Source organism: Oryctolagus cuniculus, chromosome 2, assembly GCF_051225735.1.
Source record: "Oryctolagus cuniculus isolate XC-2025 breed Fujian yellow rabbit chromosome 2, ASM5122573v1, whole genome shotgun sequence".
NCBI classification, from domain to species: domain Eukaryota; kingdom Metazoa; phylum Chordata; class Mammalia; order Lagomorpha; family Leporidae; genus Oryctolagus; species Oryctolagus cuniculus.
Window position 1 is genome coordinate 111,466,827 of NC_142868.1, and position 25,347 is coordinate 111,492,173.

At 44.1% G+C, this 25,347-nt stretch overlaps 1 protein-coding gene across 4 annotated transcripts in view; it reads right to left on the reverse strand.

Moving 5' to 3' along the window:
• Positions 1 to 390: 390 nt before the first annotated feature.
• Positions 391 to 25,347, reverse strand: part of IL36R (interleukin 36 receptor) — a 40,003-nt gene continuing 15,046 nt past the window's right edge. Inside the window, exons 5-11 of one of the 4 annotated variants that reach the window (XM_089327446.1) lie at positions 24,509 to 24,668; positions 22,224 to 22,298; positions 15,634 to 15,763; positions 14,208 to 14,344; positions 8,316 to 8,459; positions 4,145 to 4,306; positions 391 to 2,352 (exon numbers count right to left, since the gene is read on the reverse strand). In XM_089327446.1, the coding sequence (XP_089183572.1) occupies positions 2,000 to 2,352; positions 4,145 to 4,306; positions 8,316 to 8,459; positions 14,208 to 14,344; positions 15,634 to 15,763; positions 22,224 to 22,298; positions 24,509 to 24,668 (1,161 nt within the window). In that variant the 3' untranslated portion in view covers positions 391 to 1,999. Of the gene's footprint in view, positions 2,353 to 4,144; positions 4,307 to 8,315; positions 8,460 to 14,207; positions 14,345 to 15,633; positions 15,764 to 22,223; positions 22,299 to 24,508; positions 24,669 to 25,347 lie in introns of those variants that run through there. The other 3 variants (XR_016230186.1, XR_016230185.1, XR_016230187.1) reach the window with 3 other exon arrangements.

Sequence of the window (25,347 nt, forward strand, 5' to 3'; positions counted from 1 at the left end):
TTAGGAAGGGAGACTCCATAAGCTGTGGGGTCATCACACGAAGCCTGACGGGTTGGAGGAAGCCTGCAATGGGAGTGGATTTTCGGTCTGAAAGAAGCCTTGTGAATCACTGCATCATAAATGAGCTGTGACATCATGGAAATACAAATCAAAACCACAATGAGGGTTCACCTCACCCTAGTTAGATTGGCTCAACAGACAACAAATGCCAGTGAGGATGTGGGGAAAAAGGCACCCTAATCCACTGTTGGTGGGAATGCAAACTGGTGCAGCCACCGTGGAAGACAGTATGGAGATAGCTCTGAAATCTGAGTATAGACCTACCCTATGACCCAGTCGTCCCACTCCTGGGAATTTACCCAAACCAAAATAAATCAGCATATGAAACAGTTATCTGCACCCCATGTTTATTGCAGCTCAATTCACAATAGCTAAGACATGGAATCAACCCAAATGCCCATCAACTGAAGTCTGGATAAAGAAATTATGGGATATGGACACTATGAAATACTAGACAGCGGTAAAAAAAAATGGAATTCTGCTGTTTGCAACAAAATGGATGAAACTGGAAAACATGATACTTAGTGAAATAAGCCAGTCCCAAAAGGACAAATACCATATGTTCTTCTGATCTGTGATAACTAATAGGGCACTTAAAAGGCAATCTATAGAAGTGAAAGTCACACTTTGAGGTGCAATGACTTTGAACAGCCCTTGTCTCTACTGTTAAGGAACAGTTTTTTTCATACTATGTGTTAAACTCTTTGCTTAGTATAGAGTTAATCTTATGTATATAAAGTTAAGTGAAAATAGAACTTAGTAAAAAATAAGAATGGAAATAGGAAATGGAGGAGGAACAAGTGTGGGAGTGCGAGTGGGAGAGGGTATGGTGAGAAGAATCACTGTGTTCCTAAAGTTGTATTTATGAAATGCATTAAGTTTGTATTCCTTAAATAAAGAATTCCTAGGAAAAAAAATAAGTGAGGTGGGGGGGGAGGGGCTTGGAGGCCAGTGGAAAGTGTGCACTGCTTTCCTTGGAGCAGAGTCACATCCGCCCGGTGAGAACTCAGAACTTTCACCTGCTGCTCAGACTGCTCTTAGCTGTCTCAAAGCTAGAGGAGAAAAATGTGTACTTATTTAGGTTGGACAGATACAGTCTTTCAAAGTCTGGGGTCCATTGGGAGGGCGACTGTATCAGCTTTTTCTCATGACAATGAAATAGCTAAGACAGTTAGTTAAAAAAGAAGGTTTAGTTTAGCTTACTGGTTCTGCCTCTGGGGTGAACATGGATCTCTCCTTAGCAACCTCCTGATTTATACCCTAACAATCTTACCCAACCTAATCACTCCCCAACCTCATGACTGGCTTGGGTCTCTACCCTCTTAGTACCATTAACCTAAGACTCTGCAGAGCAAGCCTAATATAAAGACCTTCACAGAACATCCAAACTCATAGCCAAACTACAGCCATGACCAAGGCCAAGACACCACAGTGGTTACAGCCTACCTGCACTGGATGAGTGAGTGGGATTCATATTCCCCAGTGTGACTGGAGCCCTAACAGACACCGGGCAAGCCTGGACAAAGTCTCTTTCTGCCTTCCTGTCACCCCCAGGCTGCCCAGGCTCTCATCTAAGTTCCTGCAGGTGCCATATTAAAAGCTAAACTTCTTGCTGTCTGAATGCTAGCTCTACCCTACTCTGCACCCCAGGAGCCGCAATGCCATCCACACCCTGTGCTCAGAGAGTGTTCACGAGCGTCTGGGAGTTCTGAAGTGGCAAAATCTCTCTCTAAAGAGGCAGCTCCGATCAAAACAAACGGGAAAGACAAGCCATCATCCAGGTGCAGAACCAACTGCAAGGTTCAAAGTCAGCCAGCACTAATGAAATGCATCCTGACCCAGCTAGGAGCTGTCCCTGGATGACAAGCTCTCCATCAGTGGGTGATGAGCCCCATGCTGGTCTCCCACCTGCCTGGTGCACAGTTGCAAGGTGTGTACTTCAGCGGCTGGACAGGGGGAGATGGGGGTACCTTTTGGGTGGCATATGATACCTCACTTTCTTCCAAAACTTGGCCGTGGCTGCCTGTGACTGCTCCGCGAAGCCCCCACTCCACTGGATGGCCCCATGCTTCTGTTTGATGTACTGAATTGACTCCGGCATGGCAGCGTAGTCCTCGATTTTCTCCAGCTCAATGAGAATGACCTTCATCCCATCCTGGATCAGGGCATTGTAGACTGCGATCTGCTCTTCCGACATGTTCTTTAACATGCTAAAGCTCGGAGACTCAGGGACCACAATCACCATCAGCCTCCTGCACAGTTTGATGTTTTCATCAATGACACTGGCCACGGCTGGAAAGAGAGAAGGAAGACCAGGAAATCACAAGGTCGAAACAGCCCAGGTGGTAATGCTACCGAAAATACTAGAAATTGGCACTGAGAAGTGAAAACAGGTGTGAAAATAAACATGACTTAATAAAAAGGAACTAACAAAAGTTTCTAAACATGTATCACCTCTTCTAGGAAGCCTTCCTGAGTTTCCTTGAAGAATTGTTCCTCCAGGGTCATAAATCACTTGTCTTCCTGGTAGGTAAAGTTTCCCAGCCCACAGTAACTCATCCTGTGTAACTTTGTATCCCCAGATGAACTGAAGGTCTGGTACATACAAGCATATTTCAAGAGGTACATGGAAGCATGGAATTTAAAGGTAGATTTATTTTAGTGCAAACGACTTTTGAAATACATAATTTTGGGGTTGGCACTGTGGCGCAGCAGATAAAGCTTCAGCATGTGGTGCCAGCATCCCATATGGGCACCAGTTCAAGACTTGGCTGCTCCACTTCCAATACAGCTCTCTGCTATGACTTGGGAAAGCAGTAGAAGATGGACCAGGACCTTGGGCCTCTACAGCCTTATGGGAAGATCCGAAGGACGCTCCTGGCTCCTGGCTTGGGATCGAAGCAGCTCCGGCCATTGCAGCCAACTGGGGAGTGAACCATCAGAAGGAAGACTTCTCTCTCTCTCCCTTTCCTTCCCTCTCTGTGTAACTCTGACTTTCAAATAAATAAATAAATCTTTTAAAAATCCATAATTTTTCATAACACTCATTTTCCATGAACTTGCTGAAGGGCCTCCATATTCCATGATGAACACATTTTCAAAAGAAGTAGATTTTAAAACAGAAAATGCATCTAGCTCAAGTGCTATGTTGATCTATTTATTGGCCTTTTCCTTGTAGTATTCAGATTGTTAAATATCTAGGATTTATATGACTAAGTTAGAAATCATAATATATACAGAGGCCTCCTTGGGCAGGGCAGGGAAAATTCTTGAAACACCCGGCTCTGCAGATGCTTGCAACCTGCAGTTATGCCTCGTGGGGTGCAAAACTGGACTTTAACTCCCCAGGAAGGGGCTCAGCTTCTGTTAAGCTGCTTCTTCTATTTCTAGTGCCCAGAATACTACCCAGCACATAGAAGTACTCAGAAAGTACTCCATTCTAGGCCCTTCTTGAGTTTTCTCATTTGGTGCTGAGTCAAGGAGGCATCCTTGTCCCTGTTTGACGGGTGAGACAACTGAGGTTCAGAGACGTTCACTGGGTTGCTCAGAGCTGAACTCCTATTAAATAGGAGAAGGAAGGGGTTGGTGCTGGGCTAATCCTCTGCCTGTGGCACCAGCGTCCCATACAGGCACCTGTTCTAGTCCCAGCTGCTCCTCTTCTGATCCAGCTCTCTGCTATGGCCTGGGAAAGCAGTGGATTATAGCCCAAGTCCTTGGGCCCCTGCACGCACATGGGAGACTCGGAAGAAGCTCCTGGCTCCTGGCTTCGGATTGGTGCAGCTCCAGCCATTGTGGCTATTTGGGGAGTGAACCAGCAGATGGAAGACCTTTCTCTCTGGCTCTCTCTCTCTCTTTCTCTCTCTCTCTCTCTCTCTCTCTGTCTATAACTCTACCTCTCAAATAAATAAATAAATACATAAATAAATATTTTGAGGATGGGGCTGGCCATGCCAGGAGGCTCTGGGACCAGATATTCTGTGGTTTCACAAGGGAAGGCAAGCAGAGGTGTCGCCATTTATAAAGTGAAGAGAGAAAGAACACCCTTCCTTTTCCCATCTGTTTCTATACCTCACTTGAAACATACCTTGTCCAGGGAATTCATCTCTGCCAAATATAAATAACTTATATCCACACTGTCTCTCCAGCACTTCCGGCAGGATCTTCCACACCAAGGTGTCCACGTCATGGCTCTGGCTGTCTCTCTGTGGCTTGGGGTACAAGATGTAGGCATCATACAACTTCCCATCTGAAATGGAAATGGGACAGGCTCAGAGGGTCATGTCCATCAGATGCTCTCTCGCGGACAAAGTGGAAAGCCCAGTTGCTCCCATGATGTCCTTTGAGCTTGGGGGTCAATGACTTGGGAGCCCCCAGCAGGCTGACTTGGGGCCAGGCACTGCCATGATGTGACATCTCATTCTCACCAACTACCCTATGAGGGAGATGGTCTCAGATGGTCTCATCCTTACTACACCAGAATAAAGCTGAGCCTGAAAACACTACATCATCTGCAATTCCTTTTTCCACCCCAAAGTCTTTTGTTCTAAGCCCACCCCTCCCCTGCGATGGTGCTGAGAAAGAAGAATTAAGAGCAGAAGGCTTCATTAATGGAATACTGAACAAGTCCTGGGCCATGCAGACCTGTCCTAACTGCACCAGGCAAAAGGATTCCAATGCATCCCAATTTAGATCTGCCCATGAGCTGTCACTGCAGTTCTGCCGACTGGCCAGAGCCGAGGATCTGGTATCCCTGTGTGGATCTGAGAAGCCCAATAGCACATGCCCTCATCATCAGGATGAGCTGGTGCTTATGGAGCACCCACAAGAAGAGGCCCTGTGCTCATTGGTGCAAAGATGAACAGGGCATATGACTGAACTGGGCAGACAGTTCATATACACAGAAATCAAGCAACCCAAGGCACTACACAATGACAATACTGAAGAAATAGAAGAGACGGAGAGGAAGGAAAATTCTCCATCATCTGGAGATTATCAAAACCATACATAAACAAAGGACGTGAGCAGCTCCTGGATTGTAAAGGGTGAGGAAGGTTTAGCAGAAAATGGGAATCCAAGAGTGGGGGGTGAAGAGGCAGGAAGGAGAATAGCTCATGATGAACATGGAAGGGAGAAGAGTTATGCCTACTCAGGAGCCCCACGCATGAGCAACGAGCCTCAGAGTGGGAGTGGGAGCACAGGAAGTGATGCCCAGTTGTGGGCATCTCCTTACACAATGGGATTACGAGCTTTGGGCTCTTCGGAAGCCAACTTAATGGGTACTACTCCTTTTATGTGAGAGTTTGGGGAGCAGACTTGCAGAAAGGGGTGGTTCTAAGAGCAACAAGGCAAGGCATCCCATATGGACACTGATTCGAGTCCCAGCTGCTCCACTTCCTATCCAGCTCTCTGCTGTGGCCTGGGAAAGCAGTGGAAAATGACCCAAGTCCTTGGGCCCCTGCACCCGCATGGGAAGACCTAGAGGAAGCTCCTGGCTTCACAGAACCCGTGAACAAAATAAGCAGGTGTTCTCTGATTGGCTTCCCAAACATGACTACTAGAACAGCAACTAAGGAGACAACAGCAAGCAGCAGCAAAGCTGCTTTTCACCAAGAAAATTCCAGAAACACAGACCACCAGTGCATACCCTGTGGAAGCTGGGCCCCACTGGCAGACCCAAACAGCCCACCTTGCTGTTATGGTGAGGGGACCATTCATCCAGGTCCTGACCACTCTCCTGTGATTTTTCTGACAGTCATCCATACTCCCAAGTTAGCATATCTACATATGCCCTGATTGGCTGCAGGCAAAAAAAAAAAAAAAAAAAAGGCAAAAGTCTATTTGCATAAATTATGAAAGACTCAACATTATTCAATTCTCTCGCTCAATGATATTGTGACATTTTCGGATTGCAAACCCAAAGCAGTGAGAAAATGAAACAGACTCAGGTTGGCCTTCATGTAAATACTTGTACTGAATGACTTGTGGTTCCATGTTTTAAGTCCCAGCTTGCATGGAACACACAAGGGAACAAAACTACATGACGTGTGCTATTACCTTAAAAAAATGCCCAAGACTTATTATGCCATCTACTCTCAGATTATTATTATTATCATCATCATCATCATTTAAGATTTATTTATTTACTTATTTGAGTCAAAGTTACAGACAGGGAGAAACAAAGAGAGAGATCTGCTGACTCACTCCCTAAATGGCCACAATGGCCAGGGCTGAACCAAGCTGAAGCCAGGAACCAGGAGCTTCATCTGGGTCTCCCACATGGGTGCTGGGGGCCCAAGCACTTGGGCCATCTTCCCCTGCTTTCCCAGACATGTTAGTAGGGAGCTGGATGGTAAGTGGAGCACCAGGATTTGAACTGACACTCACAGGGGACTCTGGCATCACAGGTGGCAGCTAAAGCTGCTACACCCCATGCCAGCTCCTTGTTTTGTTTTCAGTGGTTCTGCTGGACTTGTGCATTCTCCCCAAATCTCTTTAGAAGGGGGAGAGGCATATGCAGATCTCTGCAGGAGAGGTATGCAAAAAGCCTTTCATTCCCTTGTACCCCTAGCAGAGGAATCCACAAGGCCCTATGGATTGGAAGAGAATGTGCAACTCTCGCTGACTTTACTCAGGCCTGGGAGTGTCTCTTAGTAAAACTGAGTTACATGCCACTAACTATTAATGATGCAATGACGCCCGACTAATCCAGTTGGGGTAAATGAGTTCTATCCCAAGAAGGACGCATTTCCTCTCTCTTGCTCATTCATCTTCCCCATCCAGGACTTAGTGTGCTCCCAGATAACTCAGAAGACAGCCCCCAGGGGAACAAAGCTGAAGCCAGCATCTGGGGTTAATCTCAGGGGGGAGTTGTCAAGGCTGCTCTTGTGGATTGAGCTGTCCTGGATCACAAGGCTCACACATACTTTCCCCAATTCTGATAAAAGTGGTCAGTTGGCTCCCTGTGGTGAGCTCTGAGCACTGAACCCTCAGCCCTGGAGCTGATGCATATCTGAGCTGCAGAGGGTGGGGCTCAGCTGCCTGGCTCCCCTGATTCAGCCTGAATCACTATTCCTTTTTTCTCTTCCTCAGGAAGGGGCAGCTTCTCCACCCACTCTGCACCGCACCACCAACCTCACACTCCAGGGAGTCCTGCCTGGTGAGTCACGGCAAGGGGGAAAACAGAGCTTCCAGAAAGACCAGACACAGCCACACTGGCCCCATCAGGCACAGCTCAGAAAGCAGTTGCACCATTCACTTGTGGCTCAGAGAAAACGTCCATGGTGGCAGGCTGACTTCTATTCTCAGAAGCGGGCAGGTGCACAGACAGGGGGGGGCTGAGACAGGGCAGCCTCTGCGGAGACAGCACCCCTGCTGAGAACCGCCACGTCTCATCCCTGCACAGTGCTTCAGCTGCTGTGGGACCTGCTGCTGGGGCTGACTTGCCTTCTGACATTTCACTTAGGGAAATGTTCAACCAAAGATATCTACTCAGATCTTGTGTCCAACTTAGGGACAACGGCTTGCACTTGCATTTTCTTAATATGCAAAGCAGATGCTTTATGTAAACGAGGCTCCTCTTACTAGCTCCTTTTCAAATCTGCGTGGGCGCCCGGCTCCCTGCCACCCCCACTTTCCTGCTCCTGTCAGCACTGTGAGTCTCTGGATTTGCAGGGGATTTGTTCTTTTCCATAGTTGAGAAATAGAAAAAAATCGAATATCTTCCTATGTTCACTCAGGGGGTAAGTGTAGAACTCAAATTTGAACTCAGTTCTGTCTCCACAGTACTTGGACCAAGTACAGGGCCTAGAAAGAGCCGCACCTGCAGGCAGCTCCTTGGTCTGCGAACCTCACTCTACTCCCTCAGGCACAGAGAACACTTTGCTCCTGGAGGAATTTTCCTCTTTATCAAACACTGATGGGTGTGAGCGCCTTCCTCCCCTGGTTGCAGTGGGACCAGAGTACGATCTGCACCTGCTGCGTGGGTAACACTGACTCTGGCAGTCCTGGCCTGCAGCACTACTTGGCAAATGATGCCAATGACCATGGACAAATCACTTATCTGAAGCCTAGGAGGTGCCAAGGGATTCATTCCTCTAAATATGCGGACATGGTAGATGCTTGGGGAGCGAACCAGCTAGTGGGAGAGCTCTCTCTCTCTCAGTCTCTCTCTTTCTATCTCACAAATAAACAAGAAATAGGTACACAGCTAAGCAGTACCAAGTTTGAGGCACTTCCCAGTGATCACACACACTTACCTTCAGTGGTCTCATTAGGATGGAAGGTACTCCTGTACCAAAGTACAATGTCAATCTTAAAAACGTTGTAGACGCCCACGAGGGACAACATCACCACTGTCAAGGCTGTAAGCCCCCCTATCAAGTAAGCCTGAAAATCTGGAGCTAGAAGTGAAAGCAGAAACAATAATAAAATAACAACAATAAGAATGCAAAGTCAGCTGACATTATAAATGGCAAATGAAAATGTAGTAGATGCCAATGAGGACACTACTTAAATATTTCTTTTAAATTAAATAGTACAAGGGTATTTCAAAGGGGTTGTGGAAAATGGAATTAAAAGATAAATTTATTTTGGTGCAAAAAGAAATTGAAATCCATGTCTATGGAGGCTTTTCAAAAAGTTCATGATAAAGCAAATTACAAGAAAATTATTCATGGGTTTCAATTTTTTACAACAAAATAAACATCTTTTTTAAAAAATTGTTATTTAGTTGAGAGGCAGAGAGAGAGAATGAGAGACAGACAGACAAAACTCCTATCCACTGGTTCACTACCTAAAATGCCTACAACAGCCAATGTCTGGCCAGGCTGAAGCTGGGAGCCAAAAACCACATCCAGGTTCCTGATGTGAGTGGCAGGGACCTAATTACTTGAGCCATTACCTGCTGCCTAGCAAGGTGAGCATTAGCAGGAAGCCAGAATAGAGGGCAAAGCAGAGACTCAAACCCAGGCACCCCACCCATATGGAACACAAGCAAGAATCCCAACTGGGGCTTAACTGCTATGTCAAATAACTCACGCCAAAGTAAATCTCTTTAAAAAAAAAATCCATAGTTCCATGGGGTTTTTGGAAGTCTTCCCATAGGTATAGGAGCAGGCTAAACTGATCTGGATGAGAAATTTTAGGAAAGAAATTTGAGGAACCTAGGAGAGGTCAGTTTGTGGCGGTCAGTGGAGTGGTTCCGGCTGTCAAAGCACGCACAGCCAAATTCCCCTCTGTCACCTCTGGACCCTCGAGCTGGAGCTCCAAGATGCTCATTCAGAGTATCCCCTGGGTGGTTTCACTGCACCTTCTTAATTTCAGCCCTGTTCTAACTCCTTCCCCAGCTATTCAAAACTGAGCAGAGAGGGCAGGTGTTTGGACAGCCTCATCTCATACCAGAGTACCTGAGTTTGATACCCAGCCCTAGTGTCTTGCCAATGCAGACCCTGGAGGCAGTGGATATGGCTCAAGTAATGGGGTTGCTGCCACCCATGTTAAAAACTAGGATTGAGTTTCTGGCTGCTGAATTCAGACATCTGGGAAGTAAACCAGAAAATGGGATTTCTCTCTCTCTCTCTCACTCTCTCTTTTTCCCTCTCTCTCTCTTTCCCTCCCCTCCCCCGCCTCCTCCCATATAATCAAATAAAAGACGTCCTTCCTTCTACTAGATGAAAACACACACACACACACACACACACACACAGAGTTTCAGGACTCCTGTCACAAATAATGAGCCATGCTTTGTCTCCGCTGGTCCCACCAGCCTGGCCCAGAGCTAAATCTCCATCTGAAACTCTCCAGGCTGCAGAGTCAGGCTGGGCACATCATCTTGAAAAGGGTGTTTTCTGCCCGTGCCACTTCAAGAGCAATCCCGAGCACAAAGTGTGGGCAGGACACTAGCCAAAAGCAGAACCAGTTCCTCTGCGAGGCCAAATCCACGTCCACAGAACCTCTGCTTCTCTTCTTGGAGAAGAGGAAGAGCACAGCTTTCTGTCTGCCCACAGCCCAACCTGCGCCACCAAAGCTGGAGTCTCTAGGAAGGCAGGAAGCCACAGGAGGAAGAGGGCAAGAGGAAGAGAAGCCTTCCCTGAGCCTAGAACCCATCTCGGCCCCACTTCCCTCACCGACCCCTTCCTCATCCTCCATCCTCACTAGACGGTGGGGGAAGGGAACAGGGGAGGAAAAGAGGTTCTTCTTTCTGAACCCCTAGAACACCTCCATTGTTCAAGTACTCATTAAAGGGCTTATCACAACCTACCCCAAGCTGTAACTCTCTTGGGGCCCAAGATGTCCCTGTTTATTTTTAAGTACCTGGCAAAATACAATGCAATAGCTAAAAACACATTTGGTGCCAAATAAAGGCAGGGTGGGAGGGGGGGATCCGTTGGTTACGTCCCAGTACAGCCAGGTGGAACTGCTCCAAACACAGGGGCCCAAGCCTATGCTGAGAACTTCCGGCTTCTCACTAAGAGGCGGAGGCTCCCTTCTCTCCCACGCTGGTCATCTCTGTGCCTATCCCCCTTTGGAGCAACAATACCCCCTCTCACAGGAAAAGCCATATTGGGCGTTACAGAATGTGTATCTTAGAGATCTGATAAGAAGACCATGCCTGTGATACTTAAGCGATTGAAAAAGCTCTGGAGAGCAGATAGGTACAATGACCTGAGATTCTGGAGTTCAGCACACAATGCATTCAGGAGTGTTGGATGATGCCATTGGGGGCAGGACGATAGATCCAAAAAAAAAAAAAAGTTTTCTTCCATTTGTGGTAGTTAACACAGAGAAAGAGGGTATAAAAATGGTTTAGATGTCATATCATTCGGTATATGGTTTTTTTGGTTTGTTTGTTTTTTGTTTTTTGTTTTTTGTTTTTGACAGGCAGAGTGGACAGTGAGAGAGAGACAGAGAGAAAGGTCTTCCTTTGTCATTGGTTCATCCTCCAATGGTGGCCGCGGCCGGCACACTGCGGCCAACGCACCGTGCTGATCCGAAGGCAGGAGCCAGGTACTTCTCCTGGTCTCCCATGGGGTGCAGGGCCCAAGGACTTGGGCCATCCTCCACTGCACTCCCTGGCCACAGCAGAGAGCTGGCCTGGAAGAGGGGCAACTGGGACAGAATCCGGCGCCCCGACTGGGACTAGAACCCGGTGTGCCAGCACCACAGGTGGAAGATTAGCCTAGTGAGCCACGGCGCCGGCCCGGTATATGGTTCTAAATAGTGCTTCACTGAATTATACCACGTAAATGGCAAAGTACTCTTCTTTCATGTGTCAAAACAGAAAGAAAGAAACAGATAAGAGGGAAACAGTGCAGACTCTGGGTCCTAGTAATGCTTTGTTCTGAATTTGGGTCTTGTTCTGAATTTGGGATGGCCAGAAAAATTCATTTATCTGTACACTGTATGTGAATTTCTTGGTATATTGTATTTCATTACAATATTTGTTGAAGTTTTTTTTAAGTTTAGATTTTAAAAAATGAGTACGTTCCAAGGGAACAGGGCACTGACACAGAATAAGTGGGAACTCAGTGCTGCTCCCCAGATGCCGCGTGAGCACCTGCTTGGTTCACACGCCTACCACCAGTCTTCAGCCACGGTGTCAGGTGCAAAGACGTGATTAAGGAAAAATCATGAAGGGTGCATTCGAGCTCATGCACTTTCTAGTGATCCCGCTTCAGATGGGTCTACTAAGGTTCAAACGAGGAAGTGTCTTCAACAAAAATAAGGAAGTCAAATGCAGAAGCTGTGACCTTAGCTCTTCCCAACAAGAGGCTTGGGATCACTGGCTGGCTTCAGTTGAGGTTCCAAAAAAAAAAAAAAAAAAAAGAGAATGTGGGTTAAGGCAGATTTAAGCTGTGGCCATCCTAGTGTCATAGAATCTCTAAGGCTTCCCACAACCAGTTTCCCTTCTTTCCCCTTGCGGGGATTTCAAGTTCTCCATCAGATCTAAGCTAGTCTGGACTTTTGGAAGGAGCTCTTGGGGAACAGGAGGGGATAAAATGCCAGCAGTTTCTGTCCTGCTCAGTAGATAAAAAAAGATCCCATCTTCACCAGCCTAACACTAGCCTCAAGGTCAATTCCTTCATCCCCACAGGAGGTCCCCAGATGATCTGCCCACGTCTTTTCTGTGGGGAAGATGAAGGCTATAACTAGTAAGTGGGAACAGTCAGATGGAGGAGGCTCTCAATGCCAAGCCAGGAGATTTTATTCCATCCCAGAGGGGTTGTGGAGTGGGGAGGGGGTAAGGGGAGGTGTGGGCACTGAAGTCCAGAGAGTGGAGGGGCAAAGCTACAGCCAACCTGGGATGTGGTAACTCCACAGCTGTCGCTAGAATAGACTGGACCAGAAGCAATACCTGAAGGCAAGGAAACCGGAAAACGAACACACTCACCCAAACAGCACTTCATAAGGGCCAGAACCAGGGCAGGAATAAACATAAATTTTGAGAACTCACAAAATGTGAAGCTGTATGCTTACTTTGCAAAATTACATCTTTTGATTCTCTCAAACACTACTACCCCTAGCAGTACCTATCGGCAAATCACATGGGGGAATAAGATGACATTCTACTGAAATGCTCCCAGCAGTCTGTCATTTGGCAATTCTCCTCCCAGTGACACACCACAGAGGAATGCTCCCACTGGGCACTGGACACACACAGCAGGATGGCCGCACACTGAAGCAGAGTGGGTAAATTGTGACCTAGTTGTTCCATGGTACAGGATTCAGCTATGCAAATGAATGAACTGTAACTACTTGCTACATCATCACACCCACGAACCCCAAACACCTAAGAAAACACAACACATGCAGGAACACAGACTATCTAATTCTCTCTATATAAAGGTCAAAAACAGGAAAAACTGAACTATTTTTAGAGACAGTAACACAGATAGAAAAACAAAGAAATGACTTTTCTAAAAGTTGGGGTGTGATTATTTAGAGAGAGAAGAGGTCTTTTGGCCAGGCAGGACACATGGGGGCTTTTTAGGTCTAGAAAACCATTTCTGATAGCACTGTAGCTAGATGCATGCACACAAGAATTTCGTTGACATTGCAAGGTATTAGCAAAGTCAAGGGAAATTAAAGGACACCAGCAAATTCAAGCCCCCATCTTGCATTGAGCTGGACACACACACACACACACACACACACGAGTTACTAATCAAATCAAGGGAACAGAGTGGTTTGGTAAATCAGACAGCATTTTCAAGCTGTTTCGTTCACTTCCCCCGCTGCGTTATGAATTTAAAGCTGCTCTCAGGGCTCTGATTTCCCTCTCCACTCTCCAGCTTTATAACCTCTGACACATAATCCCTAAGCCCTGTGCCCTGTTGGGTGTGCAGGCTTGGAATTGGAAGCTCTCCTGCTCAAAATTCACAGTCCAGACTCTATAGGCAAACTGACAAAGTAACGGGGTGAAAACCCACCTAAATATTCTTATTTGAATAAAACATTTATAATAAATTATTTAAAAACTGAAAATCACAAGCAAGTGGCTAATAGAAGTTGAACAATGCAGCTGAATAAAAGAAAACTTCAACTTCCTGGAATTTTGTTGTATAAAATCCTGGTGTCTGTTAATATGGCATTTTTTTTTGACAGGCAAAGTGGACAGTGAGAAAGACAGAGAGAAAGGTCTTCCTTTGCTGTTGGTTCACCTTCCAATGGCCGCCGCGGCACACTGCGCTGATCCGATGGCAGAAGCCAGGTACTTATCCTGGTCTCCCATGGGGTGCAGGGCCCAAGCACTTGGGCCATCCTCCACTGCACTCCCTGGCCACAGCAAAGAGCAGGACTGGAAGAGGGGCAACCGGGACAGAATCCGGTGCCCCGACCGGGACTAGAACCTGGTGTGCCAGCGCCACAAGGCGGAGGATTAGCCTAGTGAGCCGCGGCGCCAGCCAATATGGCATTTTCAAAGATAGTAAAATAAAAATTACAGCCTCACTACAAGAACATCATCATTCACTGCATTGGCTTTTCCCTAAATTCCCCCAAATCTGCTTTCTCTATTTAATACCACCATTAATATTAATAATGCTAAATGCAACAGCATGTCACTTCTATAATATCGCATTTCCTTGGTATGCATTGTCCAGCTATCATTTTGGGCACTCTGAACAGTGAGGAACATACTGGAATGTTACCTGGCAGTGTTAATATAATGTATGCTGCGGATACTCCAGCATGACATACAAAGGGAAGGCCGTAGTCTTCCATTTTCACTTCCAAAAAAGTAATGTTCACCGTGTAAAACGTATGATCCTGAAAAGAAACAGGGACTCTATGAAAGAAAAGAGCCAATCATTAATAGGGAAGTCATGTTCACGTAACATATTAGGGCACTTCAAAATGTTTGTGAAAAATGAAATTGAAGCATATGCTCACTTTTGTAAAAAAAAAAAATGAAATCCATACATTTGAGTAGTCTTCAAAAAAGTCCATGAAAAATGAGTGTTAGAAATCCATGCATGGATTTCAAACTTATTTTGTACCAAAATAAATGCATGTTTGAATTCTATTTTTCGATATACTTTTTGAAGTGCTCTCATATTTTTTAAAGATTTGTTTGTTTGTTTGTTTGTTTCAAAGGCAGAGATACACAGAGAGAAGGAGAGCGAGAGAGACAAAGAGATCTTCCATCCACTGGTTCATTCTCCAAATGGCTTCAATGGCCAGGACTGGGCCAGGCCCAAGCCAGGAGCCAGGAGCTTCTTCTGGGCCTCCAACATGGGTGCAGGCCCCCAAGCACTTCAGCCATTTCCCACTGCTTTCCCAGGTCCATAAGCAGAAAGCTGGATCAGAACTGGAGCAGCCGAGACTCAATCCGGCGCCCATATGGGATGCCGGCACTGCAGGCGGAGGCTTAACCTTCTACACCACAGCACTGGCCCTTGTTCTTTCCCCATTTTATGATCTCTATTCTGGAGATGCAAAGTTCTCTTCCTGGAAATCACCTGGGACCATCATTTTACCCTAAGAATACTTCAGCTAGTGACTCAATGAGATGTGCAGATTGTGTGGATCCAAATTTGCATTTTCTTCCTAAAGGGCCTTCCCCTATTCCTCTCCCTATTACTCATCTACACTGTAGGGCAAAACACAGCTCTCTGCCCTCTGACTTCATTGCTCCGGCTTCCCATCACTAAAAGCACACCACTGTACGAGGGCTCCCACCCCTCAGTGATTGTATCCTGTCTCCCCCAAGGCTCCCTGTGTTGGTACTGGTTTGGCAATTTAGTTCTTGAAGGCCTATGATTCACGATATAACTCAATGGAGGTAGGAACAGCTTTGAATGGTCACAGAAGCGGGTATTACCGTGCCAAGACACGTTTTGTATTTTGCAGCATTTCTCTATCTAGTTGTAGGCAGTATTGGCAAGATGACTATCACACTTCTTTGAGCCAGGCTCTCAGCCATCTACACACACAGAGATCTTGGAAAGCAAAGTTCCACCAACAGTGAGGAGGTGGCGGTGAGAACTGTCTATCACAGCAATGGTAACGCAGCATTAGGTTAGATGAAGAACTTTGTGCTGGCTTTTAGAGAAACCGGATGAACAAAGCACCTACTCGATTCCTTCTCTGACCCGCTTGGATTCACTGTAGTAATCGTCCACCAATGTGTTATTGACCCTCCAGCATCGCAGATTTGTATTCTCCTTCGTGTCCGTTATATTGCAGTCCACAATAAGGGTGGAGCCTACAAAAATCAAAAATCATCAGCATTCAATGAAAATCCGATGGGTTTTTGACTTTTCAAAGCTGCTTTGTAGCCTTGAATACACTTTGATTATTCAGAACTACCCCCTTGGTCAATGCTAATCTACTTTATTCTCTCTCCTAGAGACCATGAGGGATAGCAGACCTTCCAGGGTATCTACTATAAACAGATATACATACGAGGCCAAGTATCACAGCTTCTGATGACCATTTTTGATAACGCTGGGGACACCAATTTGCCATTTCTGGTAACATTGGCAAAGAAATTTACAGTTTACAGAGCATTTCAGGCACAGTTTCTTCCTCGGTCTGCATATCTTCAGGACAACCCAACAAGGCAGAAGAAGGACAGTATTATTATCCCCGTGTTACCTCTGAGAAATTTAGACTCAGACAGATTGGGAGATCTCCCAGAATCACACGTGAGCTAGAGGAAGGAAAGAAACATGAATCTAGCGTTCTAATTCCAAATCCAAGATACTTGGACTTATTCAAAGGCGACTCTCCATCCTTTGCCCCTTCTTCCCCTAATCCTCCCTCCACATACATCTCCAATATTTAACAAATTTGCATTTTCACTTCGCTTCACCCACAGGCTTAATAAATCCTACTTCAAGTTTCAAGAAGTATTCTCTAATCTAGGTGGTGTTTTTTTAATACATTGTGAAATATAACACCCATACAGTAAAAAAAAAAATACAAGAAGTGTAAAGTTAATGAGTTCTTTATTTTTTTATTGTTTTTTGTTTGTTTGTTTGTTTGTTTTTGACAGGCAGAGTGGACAGTGAGAGAGAGAGAGACAGAGAGAAAGGTCTTCCTTTGCCGTTGGTTCACCCTCCAATGGCCGCCATGGCCGGCACACTGCAGCCAGTGCACCGTGCTGATCCGATGGCAGGAGCCAGGTACTTATCCTGGTCTCCCATGGGGTGCAAGGCCCAAGGACTTGGGCCATCCTCCACTGCACTCCTGGGCCACAGCAGAGAGCTGGCCTGGAAGAGGGGCAACCAGGACAGAACCCGGCGCCCCGAGCGGGACTAGAACCCGGGGTGCCGGCGCCACAAGGTGAAGGATTAGGCTAGTGAGCTGCAGCGCCAGCCCAATGAGTTCTTATAAAGCAATTTCCATACCACCTTCATACCCTCAGGAAAATCATATGTTGTCAGAACCCCAGAAGGCCCTCACATACCCCTCTCCCTACCTTATATTTCATCACCTGTATATCTGTATATATTCATCCCTGGACTCAAGTTTCATTGCTCAGCATCTTGTTCATGACACTCATTCATGCTGTTGCATGTAGCTACAGCTCATTCAGACAATGGAATACACTACTTATTAACTTCTTCTATTGTTGCTATATACTCAGTTGCATTGTCTCCAGTATGTCCCACTATGCCTAAGGCTCCAATGAACTCTTACATACATGTTGACTGTGGCACACATGAACTTGGGTACATAGGGGCATCTGTGCCTCTATTCCAGTGATATCAGAGGATCCTAGATTATGCATATAATTTTCAAAACACAGTGCCCATCTGCTTTCTAAAGGGGTTGTATCCATTCACTGTCCCACCAGCATCAAATGAGCAATCTTCTTACTTTACATATTCTACAATGCTTGATGTTATCTATTTTATTTTAGCCATTGAGTATGTTAAGGTATCATGATGTGAATTTTGTCTGTATTACCCTAGATTGCACATGAGCAAGCACTATTTTGTATTTTCATTGGCTGTTGGATAGCCACCATTGTGAACTCTTTCTTCTAGGTTGGCTTTTCTTTATAAATGTGACAAAGTTTCCTACTAGAGTCTGGAATACCTTCAATCAGTTACTGTGAATATCTTCTACTCGGTGGTATATCTTCATTCTTTTAATGCTGCCTCTTAATAAATAGAGACACTTTTAATGTAGTCTTATTCATTTCTTCCATCATGACTAGTGTTCATGTATGTGTTGATTAAAAAAAAAAAAAAACTTGCTTAACCCCAAATCACGAATGTGTCTCTCTAGAAATGTATTGCTGCTGCTTTCTTAATTCAGCATGAAAATGATTAACTGGAGTATTTAGTTCATTGAAGGATGAATGATGTACATGGGTTACGTCAGGTATTTTACATATTTTTCTGTGTGCCACCTCTGCCCTATATTTGTCTTTTCCTTCTCGCGTTTTTTATCTTCAGGGGGATTCTTTCTTATGACTGCTAAAAAAGAGCATTCCAAGTGGGAGGAACAGCAAAGACTCTGAGGCAGACGCATTTTAGGATGTGCAAGGCATGGCCAGCAGACCAGTATAATGAAAGCACAAAGTACGAAAGGGAGTGAGGGATAAATGATGTCAGACAGCTCCCACAGTCCTGGCTGTGCAATAGCAGCTCACAGCGTGGTGAGGACTTAACACCTTTTACATTGTTCTTGCCAATAAACAATAGACATATAGTTAATACTTACCAGTTTCATAATTACCATTTCAATGCATCTTTATTTTATTGCATGTGAGTTTTTTCATATTTTGTTGAGTTTTTTCTTTGTAAAATATTTACAAAATACTTCAAAAAGTTCATGGAAATGGAATTAAAGGCTAATGTGCATTTTCTATGAATTTTTTAACTAACTTCTTTTTTATCTCATTTGGATTATGCATTTTATCGGATTTGTTGATATTTTTAGGGTCTATAAATAATATTACATATGAAATAATGTTAGCAATTTTCAGTCATTTCTATTCCAAACATTGGCTCCTGGTTTATCCTTTACATTTTAACTTCACTATTTTTTTATATACAGATTTTCATTCTAAGTTTTTCAAGTTTTCCTGTGTAATTTCTTCCACTGATTTTATCCTTTAAAAATCAGACATTTTGAGGTTTTTGTTTGTTTGTTTGTTTTGTTTTTGAGAGACAAACAGAAAGAGTTCTCATGTACAAGTTCACTCTCCCAGATGTTCACAACGGCAGAGGTTGAAGCTGGGAGCCAGGAACTCAATGCTGGTCTCCTACACGGGTGTCAGGAATGCACCTGAGTCATCACCACCATTTCCCAGGGTCTGCTTTAGCAGGAAGCTGGAGGCAGGAGCCAGCACCGGGCATCTAACCCAAGTACTTTCATGTGGGAGGGCAGCATCTTCAAGGGCTGGCCTTGCTGACATTCTGGTATCTAACAGTTCCAGAATTCTTACGACTGAAAAAACTTAATTTAGAGGATAGTATATCCATTTTAACTTAGTAATTGCATTAAATAAATGTGTCAATGTATGTGGGGGGAAGCCCTAAGAGCGCTAATTACTGCTTCATAACATACGGAGTCCTTCCTGAAAATGACTGTTCAGTGCTTTGCAGACAGCTGTTGCTTTGACTACCCGGGGCAGGGCAGACATTTGCTCCTGCACTGTCACCTATAGTAATTGTGCCCCACATGAAAACAAGCTGTATGCAGCCCAGAGAATAATTACCAGTGCTAGAGAAAGCATGTTAAAGTCAAGAAGATAAAAGATTACTTTAGGCATTTAAAAACATTATTAGTTTTGAAAGTTTCTTTCATAACAGAGTAATTTTACTGAACAATTTTAGTGACTATGATGTATTAATTTCCTTAAAATGTCTAAGTAGATAGTCACAGGTCATATAAAAATAACTGGATAGGACCCTGAGTTGTAGTGCAACAAATTAAGCAACCACCTCCAATACCAGCGTCTCACACAGTGCCGGTTTTAGTCCAGGCTGTTCCACTTCCAATCCAGCTCCCTGCTAATGTGCCTGGAGTTCCAGGCCCTTGGTTTCAGCCTGGCCCAGCTCCAGCCATTGCAATCATTTGAGGAGTGAACCGGTGGACGGAAAATCTGTCTTTCTCCATCTCTCTGTGACTCTGCCTTTCAAATAAACAATCTTAAAAAACTAATAATAATCATATACTTATCTTCCTCCTTAAGGATTCTTGCCTTTTAATTGTCTAAATGGATCAGGTAGGACTTCCAAAGACAAAGCCAATGAAGAGATACAGCAGGCACACCTGTCTTTCCAGGTGTTAGGAAATTCTACACAATGGGTGTTGTATAGAATCCTCTGTTTGGGGAACCACAATTTTCTTGAAGGTTTGAAAGAGTTCTCCTTAAAACAGGGGAGGCCTAGAGCCTTGAAATAGATTCAGCTCATTCCCAGTTGTTTTGTAAGCTTTGACGTTTCCAAGTCTTTTATATTTGGGATCCTCTGCCCTGGGCTGTTAGAATCAGAGGGAGTTCATCTACCTTCTACCCACCCCTCAGCTCTCCTACCCAGCACCAATTCTGGAACTTTTCATTCTATTTAGGTTTCTTTTCTTTTAATAAAATCATTCTTTTCTACAGCTAATCTTTGTTGTTTTGTTGCTCTGTTTTTGCAGAGTGACATATTCTATGGGTTTTATTTATGTCTAAGATTATTAATAATCTTGGTGAGATTTAAAGATATAAATTTATCTGTAGCACACAGCATTGATTACATGTCATAAAATTAGATATGAAGTATTCTCACTGTCATTATCTTCTAAATATTCTATAAGTATGGCTTTGATTTCATCTCTATCCAATAAAGTAAATAATTAGAAGGTGGGTTTGTTGTTTGTTTTCTTTTTAAATGTTTGGTTTTTTATTTTTAGCTTACAGAGCTTAATTGTATACATTTATGGGGTACAAAGTGCTGCTTTCATGTCTGTCTATACTTTGGAATGATTGAACCAAGATAATTAACAAACCCATTACCTCACTTATATACAAGTGATTTTTTTTCATTGTTATAAATTTCTAGATTTACAATATTGCTACTGTACCATCTGGTCTGTATAATTCCCTCTTTGGAACTCTATATCTCTCATAGTTGTTTATGAGAGCAATCTATGATTGTATTATTCAAATCCTTTAGATTCTTATTTGTATGGTAAATCTATCAAAAGCCAAACTGAAATAATTGTATTGTCTTATTGTATTGTCCTTGTATTTTTGAGACTTTTAGCTTAACATATTTTAATACACTGCTGTTTGGCACATAAAATTTTCTATTGTGAGAATTTTTTATAATTTTTATTCATATAAAGGGATCCAACATGTCATTTAGTTCTTTCTGGCCTTGAAAGATATATTATCATACTGAAAGTTTAATGTTGCCAACCTGATTCTTTGCATTAAATTTTGGTAGTGATGTCTTGATTATACATTTAGTTTTAATCTTCTTGGTCATGCATTTTTAGATATATATCTTTTGAAGAAATTTAATTGTATTTTTTAGGATTTATTTTATTTATTTGAAAGAAAGAGTTCCAGAGAGAGGCAGAGCCAGAGAGAGAGATCTTCCATTCTGCTTGTTCACTCCCCAAATGACCACAATTGCCAGAGCTGCGCTGATAGGAAGCCAGGAGCCAGGAGCCTCATCCAGGTCTCCCACGTGGGTGCAGGGGCCCAAAGACTTGAGCCATCTTCCACTGCTTTCCCAGGCCACAGCAGAGAGCTGGATCAGAAGCAGAGCAGCCAGGACTTGAACCGGTGCCCATATGGCATGCCTACATCTCAGATAGCTATGCCACAACGCTGGCCTCTGTATTATTATCTCACACTGGAAAGCATATTCAAGGAGTAGGAAAATTATCATGTTATATTCCTTAATCTATATAGAAAAGATTAGTAAATATTACATCAGTTTGCCATCTAAGTAGAAGAAAAGGACTCATTTTTTTTTTTTTAAACGTAAAGGTAATCAAGGTAACCACATCCTCTGAAGGAAGAAAATAAAGCAAATTAAACAAAGTTTGTATTAAAAGACAATGCTCAGAATGACTAAAAATGTTAAAATGCAGTTATGGGCCTGCACTGTGCACAGATGGTTGGAGACCTGGCTGCTCCACCTCTGATCCAGCATCCTGGTAATGTGCCTGGGAAAGCAGCAGAAGATGGTGCGAGTGCTTGGCCCCTTTACCCACATGGGAGACGTGAAGAAGCTCCTGGATCTGGCTTCAGCCTGGCTGAGCCCCAGCCGTTGCAGCTATTTCGAGAGTAAACCAACAGATGGAAGACCTCTCTCTCTCTCTTTTCTCTCTCTCTCTCCTCTCTCTATAACTCTGCCTTTCAAGTAAATAAAAAATAAATCTTAAAAAAGAGGCAATAGTATTTGTAGTAGTAGCTTGTACTAACATTATCTTTTTCAGGAATTATTTTATATCTTCCTTGCTTTTGCATGAGAATATTTACGATGATCCTTTAGACCCACAGTGAACAATGTCTAAACTCTAAACCCACAATTTCCCCCCAAGCTGCAGCTTGCTTGGTTTCTGTTTTGATGCCTCTCCTGGTGAGCCAGAAACTAGATGTGTATAGGATTTATGTTTAATCTTGAAATTCCAAATATTCACAGGAGTGTATGTACTTAATGAGTTCTGCCCGTGGGGATTTCAATGGCTGCAATGACTTTACTCACCAAGTTGTACTTCAATTGAATTGTTTTTTGGATAAATGATTTTAGGAATTCTTCCTCCATTTCCAACTCTTTCTGCTAAGAAATCACACCCACAAGAAATTGCATTAGAATCACATGCGACACATTCCCAAGCACTTCAGTGGAATCATGAAGAGAGCACAGCACAGCAGGCCCTCAATAACATTGGTTAAGAAAAAACAAAAGCCAGAGTCCTTCCACCAATACATATTTTTCAACCAGAATTAATTGAACTGCTTAGAAAAGAAATGGAACTGAGCTACCAAGAATGCTTGCTTGAACGATTATATATTTAGTATAAATATGAAGTCATGAGGTGGCATAGTAAAATCTCATTAACTAATAATCCAAATACACTTTTCTAGCCATGACTATGAGCAAAGTTCTCACCTAGGTCCTACCTATAGAGAATAAGGACACCACCCATGTAGGAAACCTAGATGGAGTTCAGGGATCCTGGCTTCAGCCTGGCCCAGCTTTGGCTGCTGCAGCAATTTGGGGAGTGAGCCAGGAGATGGAAGATCTCTATCCCTATCCCTCTCACACACAAGTGCACATGCATCTGCTCTCCCTGTCTCTCCCTGTCACTCTACCTTTTGATAAAATAAATCATTTTTTAAAATTCCCTCTGCTACCCATATAAAACCAAAGTGTTACAATACTTCATCTTTCAGTGAATAACTAGATAGTTGCCTAATCTAGGTTGGACACTGGGGCTTAGTGCTGTTGGGATTCAACAGCAAACAAGATGAGGAATCAGGAAACCATCATAAGATCTAGTGCAATTATTATTCCTAATTAATGAGCCCTTAGCTAAAAAGGTTGAAACCAAAGATCACCCCCCATTTCAATCAAGTACGTAATTGCAGCAAATATACCAGAGGACAAAACAAGAAAGACTGAAACAGGGAAAGATAAGGCTGGAATGCAGGAACTCTCTGGACGGACCCTCTAGAATAAAGGACCCATCCTGGATTGGCCTGGAGCCTCTGCAGGCAGCTGCACAGACCCCTCCAGGGATCCACTCCTTCAAGAATGAGGTAGGCACCCCAGGACTCTGAACTCCGACAAACATCTGGGCAGACATGGAGATTCACACTGAAGAAATGGCTGCCGCCTTTCAATTCTTTCTGTCTAGATAAGTAAATAGAAATCAACCCTTTCTAGGGACCAGGGTTGTGGCACAGCAGATTAATCCACTGCTGTCTGCCCCGCTGATGTGGCCATTTCGAGTCCCAGCTGCTCTGACTTTAATCCAGCTCCCTGCTAATGTGCCTAGAAAAGTATTGGATGATAACTCAAGTAGTTGGGCCCCTACCACCCATGTGTGGATGGAGTTTTGGCAAGTGAGTCAGTGTATGGAAGATTCTTTCTCTCTCTCTCTCCCTCAACTTTGATAAGCTCCTCCCTCTGAGCCTCTGAAAATCAATGACTTGAGCTAAATCATTCTTGGGTTTTTCTCTGTTCCTAAGGTTCTGCTCTCAAGCATCCAGGGTGTATGCTCAGGAGGACTGAAACCCCATGAGCAGTTGTTTATCCTGGATCCAGATCCAGAAACCTTAAGCTCTGCAGATCCTGAGGTATGAAGGTCAGTACTGGAATGGGCCACCAGAATACAGCAGTGAGGGCTGAGAGAATTAAGAGTTGTCTTCAGACAGGTGTTTAGCCAAGTGGTTAAGCCACCTGCGGGGACACCCACACCCCCTATCAAGGTATCTGAGTTCAAGTCCTAGCTTCACCCTCAATTGCAGCTACCTGCTAATGCTCATCCCAGTAGGCAGCAGGTGATGGCTCAAGCAGTTGGGTCCCTGCCACCCATGTGGGAGACACAGCTCAAGGTCCTGGTTTATGACTTCAGCCCCCGCCCAGCCTGAACCAATATGGATATTTAGGAAGTGAAGCAGTGGATGGGTACTCTCTGTCTCTCAAGTAAATAAATATAGAAATAGAAATTTAAAGAGAATAATGGTAACATCTACTAACTACTGAACACTTGGGCTCTGTCAGCCACCCCATGAGCTACCCTATGTACAGGATCTCATTTAATTTTCACTACTCAAAACCAAGAGTTTTGAGCATCCTTTGTTTGCAGATGGGAAGCTAAACTGCACACACCCTTTTGCCTCACTCTTTTTTATCAAGTGACAGGGTTGGGGGCCTGCTAACCTCCAGAAAAATCAGGATCCAATCTCTGTGCCCAAAGCCTGCAGCCAGCCAGCTCGCACAAAGGCAAGAGGAAGTCAGGTGACAGACATGAGCATACTTACTGACGTTCACAGTGATGCTGTTTAACACTGTGTACTCTTTCCCCAGGTGTGTCAGTCTGGCCACGCAGGCATAGTTCCCCCTGTCCCCTGCCGACACATTGCTCACAGAAAGCTTGAGTCCCAAAGAAATAAACCGCTCGCTTTCAATCTCTTTACAGTCCTAAAGACAAGGGGAAAAATGCAATCCAGTGAGTACTTGAGGGTGCTACTGACACTCCCAGTGAGGACCATCCTGAGAAATTTAAGGAGATAAAAATCTAGGTGATCCCTGGGCCCCATCTAATTTATAGTCTGTTATTAACTATTATGAATAGCTAATTGATAGATAGATATAGATAGATACAGATATAACATAGATAATCAGATGGAGGTAGATAGGTGATGGATGGATAGGTAGATAGATCGATAGATAGATAGATAGATCTGTATCTATAAATACACACATTATACACAGACTGGGCAAGGAATTCTTGCTGAATCTACATCTATCTCTGGAAGACTTGACAAAGAATATTTTACAGGCTAAAATGAGAAGTATATAAAGTCTGATAATAGTTAATAAGAGAGAATCCTGTGTAGGCTGGAATGAAGACCTCATGGAAGAGGACTGGGGCTCAGTGGAAAGCGGAGGGCAGGAGGGCATGAACAGATAGAAGCATCCTCCACCCACAGGGCCCATCCCCCTCTACAGATTTATAGCTACTGGGGCCAAGCCGCTTTGCTAGGATGGCAGGGCCAGGTGAATAACAACTGCTTTCATCGGGTTGTAACTTCCCCACTTATCAAGCGTTTTTCTATGTAGAAATCGAAAGTAACTCTTCACCAACATATTCCTTAGA